The 22,257-nt window shown below is 38.6% G+C and overlaps 1 protein-coding gene across 2 annotated transcripts in view; it reads left to right on the forward strand.

The window, feature by feature from the left end:
- The window catches only part of VWA8 (von Willebrand factor A domain containing 8), a 390,434-nt gene that overhangs the window by 161,666 nt on the left and 206,511 nt on the right, over window positions 1-22,257 (forward strand). For both annotated transcript variants that reach the window (XM_023208911.1, XM_023208909.2), the window contains exons 19-20: window positions 1,340-1,446; window positions 6,808-6,879. In XM_023208911.1, the coding sequence (XP_023064679.1) occupies window positions 1,340-1,446; window positions 6,808-6,879 (179 nt within the window). The remainder of the gene's footprint in view (window positions 1-1,339; window positions 1,447-6,807; window positions 6,880-22,257) is intronic.

Here is a 22,257-nt window from a genome sequence, read left to right on the forward strand (position 1 = left end):
AAATATAGGCCTCCTGCACCAACCTTGCAAATAGTAATTTTAAAATATTCATTTTGTTATGTTTATTTGTAGTGTGTGTGTGTGTATATATATATATATATATATATATATATATATATATATATCTCACAATTTAAGTGATTTATCCAATAAATTTATCCAAAGTGATTTATAAATAGCTGAGACTAGAGGCATGTGCCACCATGCCCTGCTAATTTTTGTATACACACACACACACACATATATATATATGTATAAAGAAAGAGAGAGGCCGGGCACGGTGGCTCAAGCCTGTAATCCCAGCACTTTGGGAGGCCGAGACAGGCGGATCACGAGGTCAGGAGATCGAGACCATCCTGGCTAACACGGTGAAACCCCATCTCTTCTAAAAAAAATACAAAAAACTAGCCGGGCGAGGTGGCAGGCGCCTGTAGTCCCAGCTACTTGGGAGGCTGAGGCAGGAGAATGGCGTGAACCTGGGAGGCGGAGCTTGCAGTGAGCCGAGATCGCGCCACTGCACTCCAGCCTGGGCGACAGAGCGAGACTCTGTCTTAACAAAAAAAAAAAAAAAGAAAGAGAGAGACAGACAAGGTTGCACTGTTATCCAGGCTGGAGTACAGTGGTGCAATCATGGCTCACTGTAGCCTCAACCTCCCGGGCTCAAGCAATCCTCCTGCCTCAGCCTCCTGAGTAGCTGGGACTATAGGCATGTGCCATCAGGCCTGGCTAATTTTTAAAAATTTTTGTAGAGACAGGGTCTCTCTGTGTTGCCCAGGCTGGTCTTGAACCCTTAGAGTCAAGTGATCCTTTTGCCTTGGCCTCCTAAAGTGCTGATGACAGGCATGTGCCATTGCACTTGGCTGAAAATAGTAATTTAAGAGTTCTGTGGTAGGTTAGTTCATCTGTATTTTTTACTAGAGCTATAGGAGATTATCTTAAGAGGTTTCTGAAATGGTGCACACTAAAAAATAATATTCAAGGTACTTTGGAGCTTTTGAATTTAGGTGTATTTAACTTATGTATATGTTATAGTCTCTGACCAAACAAGCTTATGAAGTTGGCTTGACTGTATTCTGGTTTTGTTTTGTTTTGTTTTAGTGTCTCACAATTATATATATACTGTTTTCTATCTACATTGTTTTAAAGAAAATTTGTTACCTTTTGGAGCATTTTGTATCTAGAGCTGTGGTGTTTTATTACTACTCTCAAGCTTATTTCTTTAGATGTTAAATTAAAATCCACAGATATTACTGAAGCTGTATTGCGTTCTATGTTGGGTGGCTTGGCATCTCTGAGGACAGTGCTATGAATAATTATCTGTCCTGTGTGAAATGTTTAGGTGAAGTAACATCTGGAACTCTGAGGATTGGTGCTGTTAGTGCTCCGATCTATAATGCGCACGAGAAAATGAAAGTGCCTGATGTTCTTTTCTATGACAACATTCAGGTAAGAGTATTGCTTTGTGTTCTTGGGTAAATCACTTAGATTATGGTAGTAAACTCCAATTCAAGTGAAATTGACATGTAATTATTTTTGTGATTTCCTAAATTTAATTTAGATGATGCAGAATGAAGTGTTGAACATTTTGCGTGTGTGTGTGTGTGTGTGAGATGGAGTCTCACTCTGTTGCCTAGGCTGGAGTGCAGTAGCACGATCTCGGCTCCACCTCCCAGGTTCAAGCGATTCTTCTGCCTCAGCCTCCTGAGTAGCTGAGACTAGAGGCATGCGCCACCATGCCCTGCTAATTTTTGTATATTTAGTAGAGACAGGGTTTCACCATATTGGCCAGGCTGGCCTCCAACTCCTGATCTCATGATCCGCCTGCCTCAGCCTCCCAAAGTGCTAGTATTACAGGCATGAGCCACCACGCCTGGCCGAACATCTTTTATTAAGACATAAGACAGAAAACAGAAAATTTTTTCCAAAGATACTTAAAAATTGGAGGAATTGTTGCTATGATTAGGGTAATAAAGTGTATATATATATATTTACACACACACACACAATTATATATGTAATTTTATATACAATTTTTAAATTAAAATAAACATTTTAAAATTAAACACAAAACAGAGCTATCATCCTCTCTTTTACTTGCTTGTTAAAAGATTTCAGTAGTTCAGAGGGATATGTCCTATGCATCCTTTTTCTCATACTCTTCTTTTTCCTGCAAGTTCCTGGTATTTTTCTTTTATTTCCTTTTCTTTTTTAAAGGAGGACAGTAGAGGCTCTCATTGTAAACTAGCCAATAGTTATGGACCTTCCACTAAAACGTAGAAGTTTGTATCTAGAAAACTTTATTGTAGATGTTTACTTTAATAAGAATTTTTTTTAGAGAAAATTACCTATAATATAAAAATTTTTTCTTGTCCAACTTTTCTGTCAAGTGGCTATATATTTTATAGTAAAACACCTACTTAAAATTTTCTATAATACATTTTAGGTTATATTAACTTTATAGGTGTCTAGACATATTATTCTTAATAAAACTGTTGGTTAAAAAATCTGAAATCTGTCAAAACTATAATAATTTTGTATGGCATAGAAAAGAGTATAACCTTGATTTGATTTTTATCCATTCTATAGCCAATTAACTAATGTTTTATTTTTTTTCTGGGGCATTAATGCGCTTGCACAATCAGTAGACAAATGAACAGAAAATAAAGTTACTTAAAAGATACAAAAGTAGAAAAAAATCTTGCCTGTCAAAGACAAAAACATGATTATGAGGAAAACTGATTTCCTCATAATAAGCACTGATAGTATTACACTGTATTCATATAGTGGAAAGGAACAAAGAGACAAAGAACCAGGAAACTGTTATAAATGACAATTTAAAAAACTCCTTGGTGGCAAAGATTGAAAAGACTTCACAGGATGTAAGAATGTAGGAAATTCAGTAGCAGCAAAGACCATTGTGCCCTTGAACACAATGTCTGTTGCCATGGTGTTTGTGACATGGACATTTAGGACGCAGGGCTGCCATGAACTTTACAGAGTGGCCCTGAAGGACTTTTCGTAAGCTATCTCCAAACATACCTTCTCTTCTTAAAGCATTATGAATTAGCCACTAATGAAAACTTTTTAGCTGCACCAATTCAATGGACAGTAGCTTGATTAAATTTGCTTCCATTGTGTATATTATTACTTCCTTTTATGCTGTACTTCATCTTTGAAGCAGTAGTCGGTGCCTCTTGCAGACTGAGGTGCTTCTGTATCATCTTGTTGTTCTATGCCCTGTTGTCTCCTTACCACATTGTGTTGAAATGGACTTTTGAAATGTGTTTTTCCATATCACTAAGGCACAGTCCTGTTTTCTTTATTTAATATTTCCAGCAAATAGTAAAGTGCCTGGCACGTAGTAACTGCCAAGTAAATATGTGTTGAGTGGATTAATAAAATAATGAGTAAGATTTTGAATGTTCTTGATAAAGGGTATTACTTCATTAAACCTTCCCTTAAGGAATATTACACTGGCAGCAGTAAGGAGAAGTTGGAGGAAAGAGAAATTAATAGCCTCTTAATAAGCCTAAGGAGTTTTAGATGGGTAAGAATTTAAAAATGCCCATTATGAGTCTGGCCTTGTCCTAAGGTATCGGGATACAGAGATCAAAATGCACACACAAGTGTATGTAGCTCTAGGGCTCAAGTTGTTCTTAATCTGCAAGAAGGTACACACAGTTACTACACAGTGTGGTGGAAGTATGTGCAGTTTACTTATGGTAGCCTTGGTGGGATTGATTGACCCAGATTGGAATGATCATAGAAACTTGGTCAACCAGACCCAGTTAGGAGAGTCTCTCAGGCAACGAGACCAGTATTAGCAGAGACTTAGTTATATGAGAGAGTAGCTTATTTAGGGAGCTATATATAAATTGTTGTCACTGGTATGAAGCTGAGGTTGCAGGTGGAAGAGTGTCAGGAGAAGAGGCTGGTGAATGAGGAAAGAGTGAGATCTTTTCAGTCCTGGTAGTTAAGGAATTTGGATTCTATTTAGAAGAGTGAGGAAGTTATTGAAAGATTTTAAGCACATTTGTACTTTGGCTAACTTTGCTTTTACTCTTTATTGTTGTCTAGGAGTTAGAACCAAGGCAAAGAGAAACTAGTTAAGTGGTGATTGCAGTAGTCCAGATGAAATTTATGAAGGATCTGAACTAAAGAGGTGACAGTGGGGACAGAGCGGAGAGGACACATTGCAGGGCTGTTTAGGAGATCAAGTCAGTGGAACTTTGTGTTAGATGAAAGGCAGAGATTCTTTCTTAGGGAGCACAATGTCTGGTGAAAAAGTAAACAGAACATTATTCTAAATCATGCCCGTGGTTGGAAACACAGTATAGAAGGAGAGTGGTAGGAGATGAGGAGACTAGACCACGAATGTAAGGAATGACTTTTGTTCCTGAAGTATTAGGAGTCATTTAAGGAATTTTGAGAAATGAGTTGATAAGATTTTGAACAAAGAAGTGTCAGGACTGTAAGAACACATTGGCTTAAGGAAAGACTGAAGTTAGAGAAGCTAATTAGCTGATATGAATCTAGGCCAGAGATGATAAAAACCTTAAAACTGTGGGGATGGAAAAGAAAGGGTAGATGCAGTTGATTTTTGATGGCTTAACAACTCAGGTGCTGTTTAGTTGGATCTTGATAAGAGAGGAATGAGGAGGGCAGGGTGCTGATGATAGAAGTTTGGTCAGCTGGTAGAAAATGATGCCATTAACTGGAGAAAAAGATGCAGGATAAAGAATGAAGTTCAGGAGAAAGTAATAAGTTGAGTTTTAGATGTGTTGAATTTAGGTGCCAGGGCAATAACAAAGTGGTTTGATCATTCAGAAATAGAAGGCTGTAGTTAAGGAGGAAAGTTTTGCTGTTGAAGATTGGTATAGAGTTGGTAACTGAAGCCATGAGCTAGATGAGAGGATTTAAGGAGAGCAGGGTCAGAGGTAGGTCTTTGAATGCTGACATGTGGGTATCCAACTCTGCACACAGCCCTCCCTCAACCCTCAGGTGGGTGCCTGGGTACAAGTAGTCACAACCTGCCCCATACCATGAATACAAAGGGAAGCATGTAAGAAGGTAGAAAGATGGAATTGCTACAGGAAAATCCAGCTCAGAAAACTATGGGAGAAATTGTTAGGGAGGTAGGAAGGAATCAGGGGAAATGGATAACTGGGAGAGGTTACTTTTAAGAAATTGTCTGCAGTACTAAGTGGGTCAAGAGGCTAAGAGGAGAATTGTGTTGGCAGTGACTTTAGCCTTAGCTAAGGTTTGTTGATTTGAATAATCGAGTTGGATATAATGAGGACATGAAGTGGGAGGACATGAGAATTGTAAAGAAGAACCCAAATATAGTTTGGATTATTTTTCAATATTTACATTGCTTTTTTCTTTGGCTATTCAGGTTCTTACTCCAACTTTTCAACGTACATTAGCCCATTTATTACTGGAAGAACTTAGTGTTTTCTGGAATTGACACTGACTTTTCATCTTAGTGAAAAGGAAGAGGTCTCCATACTATATTCCCACCAGAACTCAGCTTAAAATGATGTATATCTTGGTTTGCTTAACATATTTTCTGCTTATACTTGTTGTCCCAGCATAATTATTAATAGTGTCTCTTTTTATTCTTAAAAGCATACACCTTATATCCATTTAAAAGTGTTCAAGAATAGTTGTATACTCACCTCACTTCAAGCCTTATTAAAACTCAGATACTCCATGGCGTATCTGAAAGCATTTTTGAAATTAAAAATGACCAAGATAAACATCAGGGAATACTCATTTATTCCTGAAGGAGATAAAGCACTTTCTCAGTTTTTCTTCTAAGAAACTCTGAAAGAAAATACTATTAAATTTGACAAGTAAAAAGAAAAATTTCTGTGTATATGTGTCTATGTATTATATATTATCTATATTTTATATCTATATATTATATATAATTTATATGTACATTATACTATATATAATTTATATGTATATTATACAATATATATAAAGCACCATAAATGAAATTGAAAAAACAAAGCAAGTGACGTACTAGAAAAATATCTGCAGCATGTATTAGATGCAAAAGGTTAATTTGACTGTTTACAAATAGGGAACTTCAATAACTTTAGTACTTACAAAGCTGCTATTGATTTGATACAGAAAACCAAGAGAAAGTAATAGGAATATTAATTGTACTGGAGTGTAGATCTCTTCCCAGCCCCAAAGAACCCGCATGACCTACTTACAGTTATCTTATTTTTCAAGATACAAAAGAGCAATGTAATTTCCTCTGTGGCTATTGTGAACAACCTTAATCTTGTTCTTTTATTATATTGTATCATAATTCAAATTAAAAAGTGTGGAAGGTAAATAGTATATTTTTAATTCTGAAGCTATCCATAGCTTTAAAGGTAATGGTTAAGAACAAGTCAATGTAAAATGTTCCCTAGAAGTGTACAGTTATTTTAGGAAGCCGTTGTATATTTATATTAGCAAGTGTCGATTTAAATATTATATTAAATTATAAGCCAACTCTACATAATATAATAGATAAAAAGTATTTGAGTTGAATTATTAAAATCTCTGAAATATTAGTCAGTTGCTTAGTCTTGCTCAGGTGAACTATTTCAAGTTTTCAATATCAGTGACCTAAAGGTTATATAATTGACTTATAACCACAGATTTAATTTTGGGTTACATCAAATCGCTTGATTATTATTTATTATAATAGATATTTATATTCTGTAAAGATATCTTTATAGTTAACTTTCTTGTTTCACCTTGATTGTACCAAACACAGTTAACCCCTAGTTCCTTTTTCTCTAGCACATGATAGTGATGGAAGACATGCTGAAAGACTTTCTCCTTGGAGAACACTTATTATTGGTTGGCAACCAGGTGAGTTGTGGCTAAAATCTAGGTACCAATGAAAAAATGATAGTAACAATTTAAAAGCAGTAAGTTTCATCTTGTTGGAATCAGTTGTTCCCCCCCGCCCCCATTAAATGACTGATTTAATTAAAGGATGAAACTCTGCTATCTTCCAAACTTCAAAATTACCTCAAGGTTTAAATCATCCTCCATTCTATCTCTCATCAAGTTCTGTCCATTCTCTCTTATAAGTATGTACTCTGCTTGTTCAGATCTGTCACTCTAGCCCCAGTGATCTTCACCTGCCTCTTGGATTACAGCAATAGTTTCCTATGATAGCTCCATCCCCACCTTATGCCCATTCTTATCTGCTGTCCATTCTGTAGTATCTGTAGTCAGATTGATACTTGTAAAACTGAAATCTGATTGAGTCTCTCTCTTTTTGCTGAAATTGGCTCCCCATTGCTGTTAGGTATAGTCTGAGTCTTCAGTATGGTATACAGTCCTACAGGATTCACCCTCTGCCCACCCCTCTAGTCCTAAGCCATGGCCCCTTCTTTCTGTCTCTGTTGGTTTGAGGCACTCTGCAGTTTCTCATCTATTCAGTTACTTATCTCTACTCTGGTCCTTTGTACGTGCTCTTCCTTCTGCACAGAGAACTTCCTGTCGCCTTCCCATATACCCTCCCTTTAACTTGTGGAAGAGAGACCTTCCCTTGTCCCTGGCTGAATAGGTTTTTCCTGCTTCTACTCCCTTTTATCTCCTTTTTATCATACAAGTCATACCATATAACTGTCTTTGCAACTTGTCTATGTGTCCCTTGAGAGCAAGGACCGTGTTTTTCTTATTTATCTCTGTCCTCAGCTCCTAGCATGGTACCTTTTACATAGTAGACACTCAATGTATGTTTATGGAGGAACGTGCGAAAATTTTAGGTTTACGGGGTCCTGATAATTTTCCTCTATTGAATTTTCAGGCTCACAGTGAAGTGTACTTTTGGTTTTTTTAAATTGGTCTTAAATTAAGGGTAACCAGGTTTCTGAAATTTGGTTTCTATTTTTTCTTCTTCTTTTGTACTTACAAAAATAATGCATATTCTTTATATTTTAGCCTCTTAGACTTATCATTTTAAAGTACTGATTTAAAAAAATAATAAAAATGGGCCAGTTGGGTGGTTTATTGATTTGAGTGCATAGGCTTGGAAGTTAGATGACTAGATGCTCAACAGCAACTAGATGCTCTTCCACATGTGGTTGTGTGACTTTGGGCAAATTGCGTATCTTATTGAGGCTCAGTTTCCTGATGTCTACTCTGGGAATAAAAATAGTGTGGTCTCTTTGGGCTAATGTAAGGATGTCATGAGATAATGCGTGGGAAGTACTTCACACAGTGCTCAGTTCTGTCAGCTCAATACCTGTGTATCACTGTATAGTTTTAAAAGTAATATTCTGTTGTTTCATTTTTTAAAATAAGAATTAAAAGCAGAACAATAAATTATTTATGACCCTTTAATTCCCACTATTTGAAAAGTCCTACCTATTTTTCTTCACTGAACAGTAAAAGATGAGCCTATATACCAGAGTGGGAAGATGAAGATCAGTTAACAGTCAGAATTTGGCTCTTGATATTGAAACCCAGGAAGTCACATTCTCATCGCACTTTGAAAAACAATGGCTCTGTGGACATTCAGGTTGTATATAGCCCAAAGTACTTTGTAAATTTTTTATAAGAGTTTCACAAACTCTTTATAAGTTAAACCTTGGTGCACTCAGTGTGTCCTTTTCAGAACTTCTGCCATTCCCTGAATGGCCTGCAAGACTATACAGAACTGGGGCTTGAGGAATGATTTTTCTAAGGTGCAGGTTTTCAAAAGGAAGATCCCTAGAGGTCAAGGTATGGTGTCCCAGTGGTTTTGAAATCTCTCTTATGGTATTGCTATCCTAAGGGTTTGGAGGGTTGGATGCAGTTGGTCTCTTGGCAAAGGTAGCACTTGCAATTGGGCAGGTAATAGATTATAGTTTCAGGAGGGTCTTCTAGGTTAAAAGGTTGAAGTTAATGCCTCGCCAGTAACTAGAGAGACAGGAAGAATGTTCTAACCTCTGGAGGATTGGGGAGAGCTATTCAGAGTAAAGGGTGAAGTAGAACAGAGATTTACTTCTGCTTTATGATAAATGAAGCAGAGACTGTGAAAGTGTTTTGGAATTGCCCTAGAGTGCTGTACAAACCTTGGCATAAAATCTAATATTCTTTTTTTTTTCTTTCTTTTTTTTTTTTATTATACTTTAAGTTCTAGGGTACATGTGCATAAGGTACAGGTTTGTTACATATGTATACATGTGCCATGTTGGTGTGCTGCACCCATCAACTCGTCAGCACCCATCAATTCATCATTTATATCAGGTATAACTCCCCAATGCAATCCCTCCCCCCTCCCCCCTCCCCATGATAGGCCCCATTGTGTGATGTTCCCCTTCCCGAGTCCAAGTGAGCGCATTGTTCAGTTCCCACCTATGAGTGAGAACATGCGGTGTTTGGTTTTCTCTTCTTGTGATAGTTTGCTAAGAATGATCGTTTCCAGCTGCATCCATGTCCCTACAAAGGACGCAAACTCATCCTTTTTTATGGCTGCATAGTATTACATGGTGTATATGTGCCACATTTTCTTAATCCAGTCTGTCACTGATGGACATTTGGGTTGATTCCAAGTCTTTGCTATTGTGAATAGTGCCGCAATAAACATACGTGTGCATGTGTCTTTGTAGTAGCATGATTTATAATCCTTCGGGTATATACCCAGTAGTGGGATGGCTGGGTCGTATGGTACATCTAGTTCTAGATCCTTGAGGAATCGCCATACTGTTTTCCATAATGGTTGAACTAGTTTACAATCCCACCAACAGTGTAAAAGTGTTCCTATTTCTCCACATCCTCTCCAACACCTGTTGTTTCCTGACTTTTTAATGATTGCCATTCTAACTGGTGTGAGATGGTATCTCATTGTGGTTTTGATTTGCATTTCTCTGATGGCGAGTGAAGATGAGCATTTTTTCATGTGTCTCTTGGCTGTATGAATGTCTTCTTTTGAGAAATGTCTGTTCATATCCTTTGCCCACTTTTTGATGGGGTTATTTGTTTTTTTCTTGTATATTTGTTTGAGTTCTTTGTAGATTCTGGATATTAGCCCTTTGTCAGATGAGTAGATTGCAAAAATTTTCTCCCATTCTGTAGGTTACCTGTTCACTCTGATGGTAGTTTCTTTTGCTGTGCAGAAGCTCTTTAGTTTAATTAGATCCCATTTGTCAATTTTGGCTTTTGCTGCCATTGCTTTTGGTGTTTTAGACATGAAGTCCTTGCCCATGCCTATATCCTGAATGGTACTACCTAGATTTTCTTCTAGGGTTTTTATGGTATTAGGTCTAACATTTAAGTCTCTAATCCATCTTGAATTAATCTTCGTATAAGGAGTAAGGAAAGGATCCAGTTTCAGCTTTCTACTTATGGCTAGCCAATTTTCCCAGCACCATTTATTAAATAGGGAATCCTTTCCCCATTTCTTGTTTCTCTGAGGTTTGTCAAAGATCAGATGGTTGTAGATGTGTGGCATTATTTCTGAGGGCTCTGTTCTGTTCCATTGATCTATATCTCTGTTTTGGTACCAGTACCATGCTGTTTTGGTTACTGTAGCCTTGTAGTATAGTTTGAAGTCAGGTAGCGTGACGCCTCCGGCTTTGTCCTTTTGACTTAGGATTGTCTTGGCAATGCGGGCTCTTTTTTGGTTCCATATGAACTTTAAAGCAGTTTTTTCCAATTCGGTGAAGAAACTCATTGGTAGCTTGACGGGGATGGCATTGAATCTATAAATAACCTTGGGCAGTATGGCCATTTTCACGATATTGATTCTTCCTATCCATGAGCATGGTATGTTCTTCCATTTGTTTGTGTCCTCTGTGATTTAACTGAGCAGTGGTTTGTAGTTCTCCTTGAAGAGGTCCTTTACATCCCTTGTAAGTTGGATTCCTAGGTATTTTATTCTCTTTGAAGCAATTGTGAATGGAAGTTCATTCCTGATTTGGCTCTCTGCTGGTCTGTTACTGGTGTATAAGAATGCTTGTGATTTTTGCACATTAATTTTGTATCCTGAGACTTTGCTGAAGTTGCTTATCAGCTTAAGAAGATTTTGGGCTGAGACGATGGGGTTTTCTAAATATACAATCATGTCGTCTGCAAACAGGGACAATTTGACTTCTTCTTTTCCTAACTGAATACCCTTGATTTCTTTCTCTTGCCTGATTGCCCTAGCCAGAACTTCCAACACTATGTTGAATAGGAGTGGTGAGAGAGGGCATCCCTGTCTTGTGCCAGTTTTCAAAGGGAATTTTTCCAGTTTTTGCCCATTCAGTATGATATTAGCTGTGGGTTTGTCATAAATAGCTCTTATTATTTTGAGGTACGTTCCATCAATACCGAATTTGTTGATGTATTTAGCATGAAGGGCTGTTGAATTTTGTCAAAAGCCTTTTCTGCATCTATTGAGATAATCATGTGTTTCTTGTCTTTGGTTCTGTTTATATGCTGGATTACGTTTATTGATTTGCGAATGTTGAACCAGCCTTGCATCCCAGGGATGAAGCCCACTTGATCATGGTGGATAAGCTTTTTGATGTGCTGCTGAATCTGGTTTGCCAGTATTTTATTGAGGATTTTTGCATCGATGTTCATCAGGGAGATTGGTCTAAAATTCTCTTTTTTGGTTGTGTCTCTGCCAGGCTTTGGTATCAGGATGATGTTGGCCTCATAAAATGAGTTAGGGAGGATTCCCTCTTTTTCAATTGATTGGAATAGTTTCAGAAGGAATGGTACCAGCTCCTCCTTGTACCTCTGGTAGAATTCAGCTGTGAATCCATCTGGTCCTGGGCTTTTTTTGGTGGGTAGGCTATTAATTGTTGCCTCAATTTTGGAGCCTGGTATTGGTCTATTCAGGGATTCAACTTTTTCCTGGTTTAGTCTTGGGAGAGTGTATGTGTCCAGGAAATTATCTATTTCTTCTAGATTTTCTAGTTGATTTACGTAGAGGTGTTTATAGTATTCTTTGATGGTAGTTTGTATTTCTGTGGGATAGTTGGTGATATCCCCTTTATCATTTTTCATTGCGTCTATTTGATTCCTCTCTCTTTTCTTCTTTATTAGCCTTGCTAGCGGTCTGTCAATTTTGTTGATCTTTTCAAAAAACCAACTCCTGGATTCATTGATTTTTTGGAGGGTTTTTTGTGTCTCTATCTCCTTCAGTTCTGCTCTGATCTTAGTTATTTCTTGCCTTCTGCTAGCTTTTGAATGTGTTTGCTCTTGCCTCTCTAGTTCTTGTAATTGTGATGTTACAGTGTCAATTTTAGATCTTTCCTGCTTTCTCTTGTGGGCATTTAGTGCTATAAATTTCCCTCTACACACTGCTTTAAATGTGTCCCAGAGATTCTGGTATGTTGTATCTTTGTTCTCATTGGTTTCAAAGAACATCTTTATTTCTGCTTTCATTTTGTTATGTACCCAGTAGTCATTCAGGAGCAGGTTGTTCAGTTTCCATGTAGTTGAGCGGTTATGATTGAGTTTCTTAGTCCTGAGTTCTAGTTTGATTGCACTGTGGTCAGAGAGACAGTTTGTTATAATTTCTGTTCTTTTACATTTGCTGAGGAGTGCTTTACTTCCAATTATGTGGTCAATTTTGGAGTAAGTGCAATGTGGTGCTGAGAGGAATGTATATTCTGTTGGCTTGGTGTGGAGAGTTCTATAGATGTCTATTAGGTCCGCTTGGTGCAGAGATGAGTTCAATTCCTGGATATCCTTGTTAACTTTCTGTCTCGTTGATCTGTCTAATGTTGACAGTGGAGTGTTGAAGTCTCCCATTATTATTGTATGGGAGTCTAAGTCTCTTTGTAAGTCTCTAAGGACTTGCTTTATGAATCTGGGTGCTCCTGTATTGGGTGCATATATATTTAGGATAGTTAGCTCTTCCTGTTGAATTGATCCCTTTACCATTATGTAATGGCCTTCTTTGTCTCTTTTGATCTTTGATGGTTTAAAGTCTGTTTTATCAGAGACTAGGATTGCAACCCCTGCTTTTTTTTGTTCTCCATTTGCTTGGTAGATCTTCCTCCATCCCTTTATTTTGAGCCTATGTATGTCTCTGCATGTGAGATGGGTCTCCTGAAGACAGCAGACTGATGGGTCTTGACTCTTTATCCAGTTTGCCAGTCTGTGTCTTTTAATTGGAGCATTTAGTCCATTTACATTTAAGGTTAATATTGTTATGTGTGAACTTGATCCTGCCATTATGATATTAACTGGTTGTTTTGCTCATTAGTTGATGCAGTTTCTTCCTAGCCTCGATGGTCTTTACATTTTGGCATACTTTTGCAATGGCTGGTACCGGTTGTTCCTTTCCATGTTTAGGGCTTCCTTCAGGGTCTCTTGTAAGGCAGGCCTGGTGGTGACAAAATCTCTAAGCATTTGCTTATCTGTAAAGAATTTTATTTCTCCTTCACTTATGAAACTTAGTTTGGCTGGATATGAAATTCTGGGTTGAAAATTCTTTTCTTTAAGAACTTTGAATATTGGCCCCCACTCTCTTCTGGCTTGTAGAGTTTCTGCCGAGAGATCTGCTGTCAGTCTGATGGGCTTCCCTTTGTGGGTAACCCGACCTTTCTCTCTGGCTGCCCTTAAGATTGTTTCCTTCATTTCAATTTTGGTGAATGTGGCAATTATGTGTCTTGGAGTTGCTCTTCTGGAGGAGTATCTTTGTGGCGTTCTCTGTATTTCCTGAATTTGAATGTTGGCCTGCCCTACTAGGTTGGGGAAGTTCTCCTGGATGATATCCTGTAGAGTGTTTTCCAATTTGGTTCCATTTTCCCCCTCACTTTCAGGCACCCCAATCAGACATAGATTTGGTCTTTTTACATAATCCCATACTTCTTGCAGGCTTTGTTCATTTCTTTTTCTTCTTTTTTCTTTTGGTTTCTCTTCTCGCTTCATTTCATTCATTTGATCCTCCATCGCTGATACTCTTTCTTCCAGTTGATCGAGTCGGTTACTGAAGCTTGTGCATTTGTCACGTATTTCTCGTGTCATGGTTTTCATCTCTGTCATTTCGTTTATGACCTTCTCTGCATTAATTAGTCTAGCTGTCAATTCTTCCACTCTTTTTTCAAGATTTTTAGTTTCTTTGCGCTGGGTACGTAATTCCTCCTTTAGCTCTGAGAAGTTTGATGGACTGAAGCCTTCTTCTCTCATCTCATCAAAATCATTCTCTGACCAGCTGTGATCCGTTGCTGGCGATGGGCTGTGCTCCTTTGCAGGGGGAGATGTGCTCTTATTTTTTGAATTTCCAGCTTTTCTGCCCTGCTTTTTCCCCATCTTTGTGGTTTTATCTGCCTCTGGTCTTTGATGATGGTGACGTACTGATGGGGTTTTGGTATAGGTGTCCTTCCTGTTTGATAGTTTTCCTTCTGACAGTCAGGACCCTCAGCTATAGGTCTGTTGGAGATTGCTTGAGGTCCACTCCAGACCCTGTTTGCCTGGGTATCAGCAGCAGAGGTTGCAGAAGATAGAATATTGCTGAACAGCGAGTGCACCTGTCTGATTCTTGCTTTGGAAGCTTCCTCTCAGGGGTGTACTCCACCCTGTGAGGTGTGGGGTGTCAGACTGCCCCTAGTGGGGGATGTCTCCCAGTTAGGCTACTCAGGGGTCAGGGACCCACTTGAGCAGGCAGACTGCCCCTTCTCAGATCTCAACCTCAGTGTTGGGAGATCCACTGCTCTCTTCAAAGCTGTCAGACAGAGTCGTTCGCGTCTGCACAGGCTTCTGCTCCTTTAGCTGAGCCCTGTCCCCAGAGGCGGAGTCTACAGAGACAGGCCGGTTTCCTTGAGCTACTGTGAGCTCCACCCAGTTCCAGCTTCCCAGCGGCTTTATTTACCTACTTAAGCCTCAGCAATGGCGGGCGCCCCTCCCCCAGCCTCGCTGCTGCCTTGCGGTTAGATTGCCGCAGACTGCTGTGTTAGCAAGGAGGGAGGCTTCGTGGGCGTGGGACCCTCCCGGCCAGGTGTGGGATATATTCTCCGGTGTGCCGGTGTTACAGCGCAGTATTGGGGTGGGAGTTACCCGATTTTCCAGGTGTTGTGTGTCTCAGTTCCCCTGGCTAGGAAAAGGGACTCCCTTCCCCCTCGTGCTTCCCAGGTGAGGCGATGCCTCGCCCTGCTTCAGCTCTCGCTGGTCAGGCTGCAGCAGCTGACCCGCACGGATTGTCCCGCACTCCCGAGTGAGATGACCCTAGTACCTCAGTTGAAAATGCAGAAATCACCGGTCTTCTGTGTCGCTCGCGCTGGGAGATGGAGACTGGAGCTGTTCCTATTTGGCCATCTTGCTCCGCCCCCAAAATCTAATATTCTATCTCTCGTTTGTTTCCAGTCCTAAAGAAAGGAGCAAGGCATTAGAGCAAAGAACTAGGGGTGGGGTGGAGGGTAGGGCAGCTACAGCTCCATAGGTAGATGGTTCGACTCCAGTATCTGGTAAGGATGGACAAGTACACCGATTTTCAAGCGTATCTAGGACTGGTTCAGGATTCAGCTAGATAGAGCCTTCACGCTGAAGATCCCCAGGAAGAACAAGGCAGGAGCCATGGATTGGCACAAACTTTTATTTACCAATTCTTTTGCAAAAGCCATCTATGGTCAGCAGATCACACTGTCTTGCCATCTTGTACCCCTATCCTGCCACTCTCCACTTTGGAGAAAGAAGAAATTACAAAGGGAGATTGTATTCAGTATAATTTTCTATGTTTAACTGGCCCTTTTCATATCAAAAGAGTTTTCTGCTCTTTCATTATAAACCTCCAAGACCATCAGTGTTTTATTATAATACCAATGTTGAAGGAACATTTTTTTTTTGTAAGTAAATTCTGCTACACCTGTGTTCATTATATTATATAGTGGAAAAGTCTAGGTTTCTTAGACTGTCATTTGATGTCCTCCATGATCTAATCCTACTCTGCTTTCAGCCTGGCGTCTGGTTTCTCCCGTAAATGCTTGTCCTGAGACAAATTAAATATTTTGTTTCCCAAACATACTTTCTTTTCAGTGTTATATTTCAACCTCTAATCTTTGCCTATTCACATTCTCTTAACCTCAGAGTGGCAATGTGGCATCATGGAAAAGGAATAAGCTGGGTACCCAAAGACCTACCTTCTTTTTCAGATATTTTAACTCTCTGTGATAGTTGAGTAAATTGTTATTGAGTAAATTGATGTGTGTGATATCAACTGATACGTAATACTGAGTAAATAGTTATCCTTCTAATTAGGGGCTTTTCTTTTTTCTTATCTATAAAATTATAGACTTGGCACAGATATTTTTTAGGGTCTCTCTGGCTGTAATATTCTACAATATACTTCTTTAATAAAGTCCTCGTGAACACTATGGCTTGAAGGCTTGACTCCACTCTCTGAACTGTGATAGGTCACTTACAGATTTCTTTTGGGATTTAGTTAGATTTATGCACTTACCCACCATCTCTGTGAAAGAGAGATAAAGAGTCTTCATTATTTTTGTGTCTCCCAGATGCTTTGCATACCATAGACATTCAGCAAATACTTGCTACGTTAATTAGTAGATTTTAGAGGACTATCTGAAATAAATTCCTGGCTGGGCGCAGTGGCTCGTGCCTGTAATCCTAGCACTTTGGGAGGCTGAGGTGGGTGGATCACTTGAAGCCTGGAGTTTGAGACTAGCCTGGCCAACATGGCAAAGCCCTGTCTCTGCTTAAATACAAAAATTAGCCAGGTGCAGTGGCATGTGCTTGTAGTCCCATCTACTTGAGAGGCTGAGACAGGAGAATCACTCGAACCTGGGAGGCAGAGGCTGCAGTGAGCTGAGATCACACCACCACACTCCAGCCTGGGAGACAGAGAAAGACTCTGTCTCAAAAAAAAGTAATTAATTAATTAAATTCCTAATGAGTAGCCAAAATGACTTAGAAGTAATATGAATTTAAAATTTAGGCTCAGTTGGGTTGTTTTCGGGGGGTTATAAGACAAATTGAAATTTCTTCTTCGCTGAGCTTGCAGCTGTTTTAAGTGAAGGAGACAAATTAATTTGATAAAATCTAGGGACTACCTACTCAAGAGAGTAAATAAGTAGTCCATTCAATTGGATGTAGTTCTATAATGACAGGATCAGAGACTGGCAGCCTTATCACTAAGACAGAATAATGAAATGCTAATTATTTTTAAATTTCTAATAATAAAGTGCTGATTAGTATTTAGCTAATTAAATCGTACATAATTTTGCCTGTGCTTGCATTTACCAGGTCAAGGGGTGGAAATTGGACCAAGGTGGCTGGTTAAAATCTAAATAGAACTTCTTGAATCCTTTAGCGAACTTCAATTCCTTGCTAATGTGTTTTCATAAGGTAACATCTGTTCTAAGATTTGAGCAATATTCTATGGTTAGACTCTTAGCTGCTTCTGTTTGGTGGGTACAAGGGAGTACAGAGCCACCTGTAGCATTCCTTGGCTAATGCAGTACCCCACAGAGCTGTGCTTTGGTGGGAACTGGCATAGAGTTCATGTGTTCTCTTTCTCTGTGCTGTTCTGAGTGCTGATCATCTAGGAGAGTTATTTATTTGGGAATGTGTATTTTTACAGTGATAGTAACTCAGGTCCTTCTTCAGTAGCTTTAAAAATGCCTTGCTTCATTGGTCAATGATATTTCATGCTTTTCTTCATATTCGATGCACCTGCTCACCTTCACACTTATTTCTGTCTTCTGAAACAAGACAATCAAATAAGATAAAGACAGGCAAGTGAAGGTGCAGATAATAGGTGGAGGAGAATTGACTCTGAGCTCTCCTGGGGTAGTGTCAATGGTGTTTTCAGTCAAATGCAAAGTGACAGCCCCCTGTGAAAATGCCTATTTTTAATCACATAATCTATTTTTAAAGTAAATGAATCATGTGTAGCAATTGATCAGGCTCCTTTCTTTCTCCTTCTAATGCATTGTCTATAGATATATGCAGTCTACACAGCCTTCTGTTTGCAAACTAGAAACTGGCTGAACTCTATGAAAGGAATGTTTCAACACTTGAAATTATATCTAGAGATGTTTTACAAGAGTGCTCTGTTACCAGTGGCAACTTTTACAATGAGGAAATTAAAGAGAATGGGTGCTGATTTTGAGGTATCTGAAAGTTTATCATCTTTATTAAACCCAATCTCACCTTTTTCTTGCAGATATTATCTTTTCTAAGAATCTATGATACTAGAAAGATTTTACATGTGTTGAGAAGCTAAAAACAGCTCCACAAGCACCACTTGTCATAGTAAAATAAAGTAGCCTGCCCATTATTTATAACAAAATTGATTTTTAAAAATCCTTTCTATTTTCTGTGTGAGATTTTATGCCACAGCACATAGTCTTTCCAGTAAGTACAGCAGAATTGCTGCCTTTCTGCCTAGTGGGATAGGGTACCGTGAAAATATACATGTTTGAGGGTCACTTAGGGTATAATGCTGTATATTACAGAACCACTTTAGCATCCTGTAACATGCATTACTTTCTACCTACTGTAGTTATAACACTGTATGTACCTTTTGTACTATTAGGAGCTTCATGCTAGTCCTTTTGGGTGGGGGGGAGGTGGGGTCATAGTATGACTTTCTAATTAACAAAAAGAGAGATGGCTATTTATTTTCTTTTTTTTTTTTTTTTTTTTTTTTTTTTGATACGGAGTGTTGCTCTGTCGCCCGGGCTGGAGTGCGGTGGCCGGATCTCAGCTCACTGCAAGCTCCGCCTCCCGGGTTTACGCCATTCTCCTGCCTCAGCCTCCCGAGTAGCTGGGACTACAGGCACCTGCCACCTCGCCCAGCTAGTTTTTTGTGTTTTTAGTAGAGACGGGGTTTCACCATGTTAGCCAGGATGGTCTCGATCTCCTGACCTCGTGATCCGCCCGTCTCGGCCTCCCAAAGTGCTGGGATTACAGGCTTGAGCCACCGCGCCCGGCCGGCTATTTATTTTCTAGCCAATGATGTTTTTTCTATGCCAGCTGTAGCTCAAGAATAAGTTTCCTGTCTTCCCCACCTTCGCATACCTGGTTTTCTTTTGATGTATAGTGTCATATTCAATTTGATATACAAAATATTTATTGTGAAAATTTGGGGCTATAGAATCAGCCATAAGTGCCATATTTCTTTTTGTTTAAAAAAGTCCCTGCCGGGTGCAGTGGCTCATGCCTGTAATCGCAGCATTTTGGGAGGCCAAGGTGGGTGGATTGCTTGAGTCCAGGAGTTTGAGACCAGCGCAGGCAATATGGCAAAACCCCATCTCTACAAAAATTACAAAAGCTAGCCAGGTATGGTGGCAGGAACCTGTAGTCCCAGCTACTCAGGATACTTAGGCAGAAGGATTGCTTGAGTCTGGGAGACAGAGGTTACAATGAACTGAGATTGTGCCATTTCACTCCAGCCTAGGTGACAAAGCAAGACCCTGTCTCAAAAATAAAAATAACGATAATAAGAAGTCCCTAAGACTAAGTCACTGTTTTTGTGTAAGAATACATGTGTTTTGAGAGACAGTTGCTCTTTATCAGATATTTGAAGGCAAAACATATTTTAGGAATGTTGTGTTCTGAAATGTTCAAGTACCCTTACATAAGAATTATTTTTTAGGCTGGTCGTGGTGGCTCAGGCCTGTAATCCCAGCCCTTTGGGAGGCCAAAGGCAGGCGGATCACCTGAGGTCAGGAGTTTGGGACCAGCCTGGCCAATATGGTGAAACCCTGTCTCTACTAAAAATACAAAAATTAGCCAGATGTGGTGGTGCATGCCTGTAATCCCAGCTACTTGGGAAGCTGAGGTGGGAGAAATGTTTGAACCTGGGAGGGGGAGGTTGCAGTGAGCTGAGATTGCAGCACTGTACTCCAGCCTGGGCAATAGAGTGAGACTCCGTCTCAAAAAAAAAAGGAATTATTTTTAAATATTCAATGTTTTGTTTTTAGAAATAAAAATTTGTTCTACATATCATAACATCACTTGGTTTCTGATATTAGACAAAATTTCAAAGTAAAGTCATCAAAGGTTAATTTATATTTAATGAGACATAATTAATAATTCACAATCATTTCTACATAAATATTGTCTAATAAAATAACTTCCCAGGGTTTGTCAACTTATTTTTTTATCATTTTAAGTCAGCTTTTTATATCACTTTACCAAATAACAGTCTGGTAAAATTTTTATACTTAAGCTTTTCTTGTGTTCCCATCCATATTTTTTGCCCTTACTAAAACTCCAATACATTATATATTTCTTATAAACTAAAAGTCAATTTTGACTAATTTTCATATAGGATGCCTTCTCTATCCCTTATTTTCATTTTCTTCATGTTTTTGCATTACTGAGTCTGTAGGTACTCATTTCAATTCTGTGACACCTTCTGATCTATCAGCAGTGAGGGATATCCTAGAAAGAATCTCTTAATGTTATTTCTGCTAAAAGGTGAAAGTGGCTCTATCTTGTCTACCAGATAAAATCCCTTTCATAGAGAGACACTCAAAACCACCCACAATCTGGCTCCAAACTCCTTTTATAGTTCTAGTTCTTTCAAACTACAGTTTCTTACTCTTCCTGAGTGCAATATCCCCTTCCCCTCCCCAGCCATTTTCCATGTTGTTTGCCTCATATGGTGCCTCTTACTCTCATCTTGACATGTGAAAATCTGCCCACTTTCAAGAGCTCAGATGTTTTTCCACTATGAGACTTTCTTTGTCTCTCCCAAATAGAAGTAATCTTATTTTCTTCTGAGCTTTATAGCATTTTCTCACTATGTTGATTCAGTTGTCTTTTAAAATTGTTGCGATCCGTGTTTGATTTCATCCATAATTGGTTAAAAGTTTCTTATGAACTAAGATTGAGAATAGTAGTTATTTGTATGTCTTGCAGTTTTCAATGTGCTTTTATACTATTTCATTTAGTTCTACATCAACCTTTGAAGTAAAAATTTTTATTTTCCACCTTTCACAAATAAGCAGACCAGTTCAAAAAGGTAAAAATATTTGCTCAAAATCACATAGCTAGTTAGTGTCAGAGTTAGGTATTAGATTTACAAAGCTCATGCTTTTTTCCATCATACCACACTAATTCCTGTACTAGGCAGAACAACAACAACAACAACAATAATATAATAACTAACTTTTGTTAAGTGCTTATAATAGGCCAGAGACTACACTTTATATACAAAGTAAAGGACATTTAAAAATTTTCTGTTGTGAGAAATTTTTTATATATTCCACAAAAAGTAGAGTATGTAATGAACCCCCTTGTATTCATCACTCAACCTCAATGATTAATAAGCATTTTGTCCATCCCTTTACCAATTCTCCCAACACTTTTTTGTATGTCATCTTTTAATATATTGTTCTTTTGCATATATTTCTTATAGCTATTTCACCATTTATCTCTAATATGACCACAATTTTATTATTACACCTAACAAATTAACAATAATGCTTTCATATAATCTGGTGCTCTGTTTTCAATTTTCCCTAGTTATCTCGCAAGTGTTATTTTGACTGAGTACAATGGCTCTCACCTGTAACCCCAGCACTTCGGGAGGCTGAGGTAGGCAGATGCCTTGATCCCAGAAGTTCCAGACCAGCCTGAGCAATATAGTAAAATCCTGTCTCTACAGAAAATACCAAAATTACTTATCTGGGCATGGTGGCATGCACTTGTAGTCCCAGCTACTCAGGAGGCTGAGGTGGGAGGATCACCTGAACCCAGGAGGTGCAGGTTGCAGTGAGCCAAGATTAGGCCACTACACTCCAGCTTGGGTAGTAGAGCAAGATTCTGCCTAAAAAACAACAACAACAACAACAAAAACCAGTTTTATTTTATAGTTGATTTATTCTAATCAGCATCAAAACAAAGCCTGGTCATTGAATTTAGTTGATGTGCCTCCTAAGTCTCTTTGAAAGAGGAAAGATGTACTCTCCTATCATGTTTATCCTAAGAAGTATAGACCCATTTTTATGAATATAAACATTTTATTCAGAATTATACCAATATTGATGAATTTCCACTGAGGAAATATTATAAAAGTAACTTTCACTGGGCCAATTTAATTTTTTGATTAATTTATACAATGAAATTATGCCATATCAGTTTTTTCCAGGATAGAAATGATTCATTCTTTTCTAAGTTTTCATAGCATTTGATTTTTTAACTTTTATACACTCTGAAAATCAATAAACATAAATTTAATGCCAACTAAGTGAGACTCTATGAATATTTTAAGTGTATAATTATTTGTATCTCATTCTGTCTATTAATTACAAATTTAATGTGATTAGAAATTCTGTTTTTCTCCTG

This window comes from Piliocolobus tephrosceles, chromosome X (genome assembly GCF_002776525.5).
Source record: "Piliocolobus tephrosceles isolate RC106 chromosome X, ASM277652v3, whole genome shotgun sequence".
Lineage (NCBI taxonomy): Eukaryota > Metazoa > Chordata > Mammalia > Primates > Cercopithecidae > Piliocolobus > Piliocolobus tephrosceles.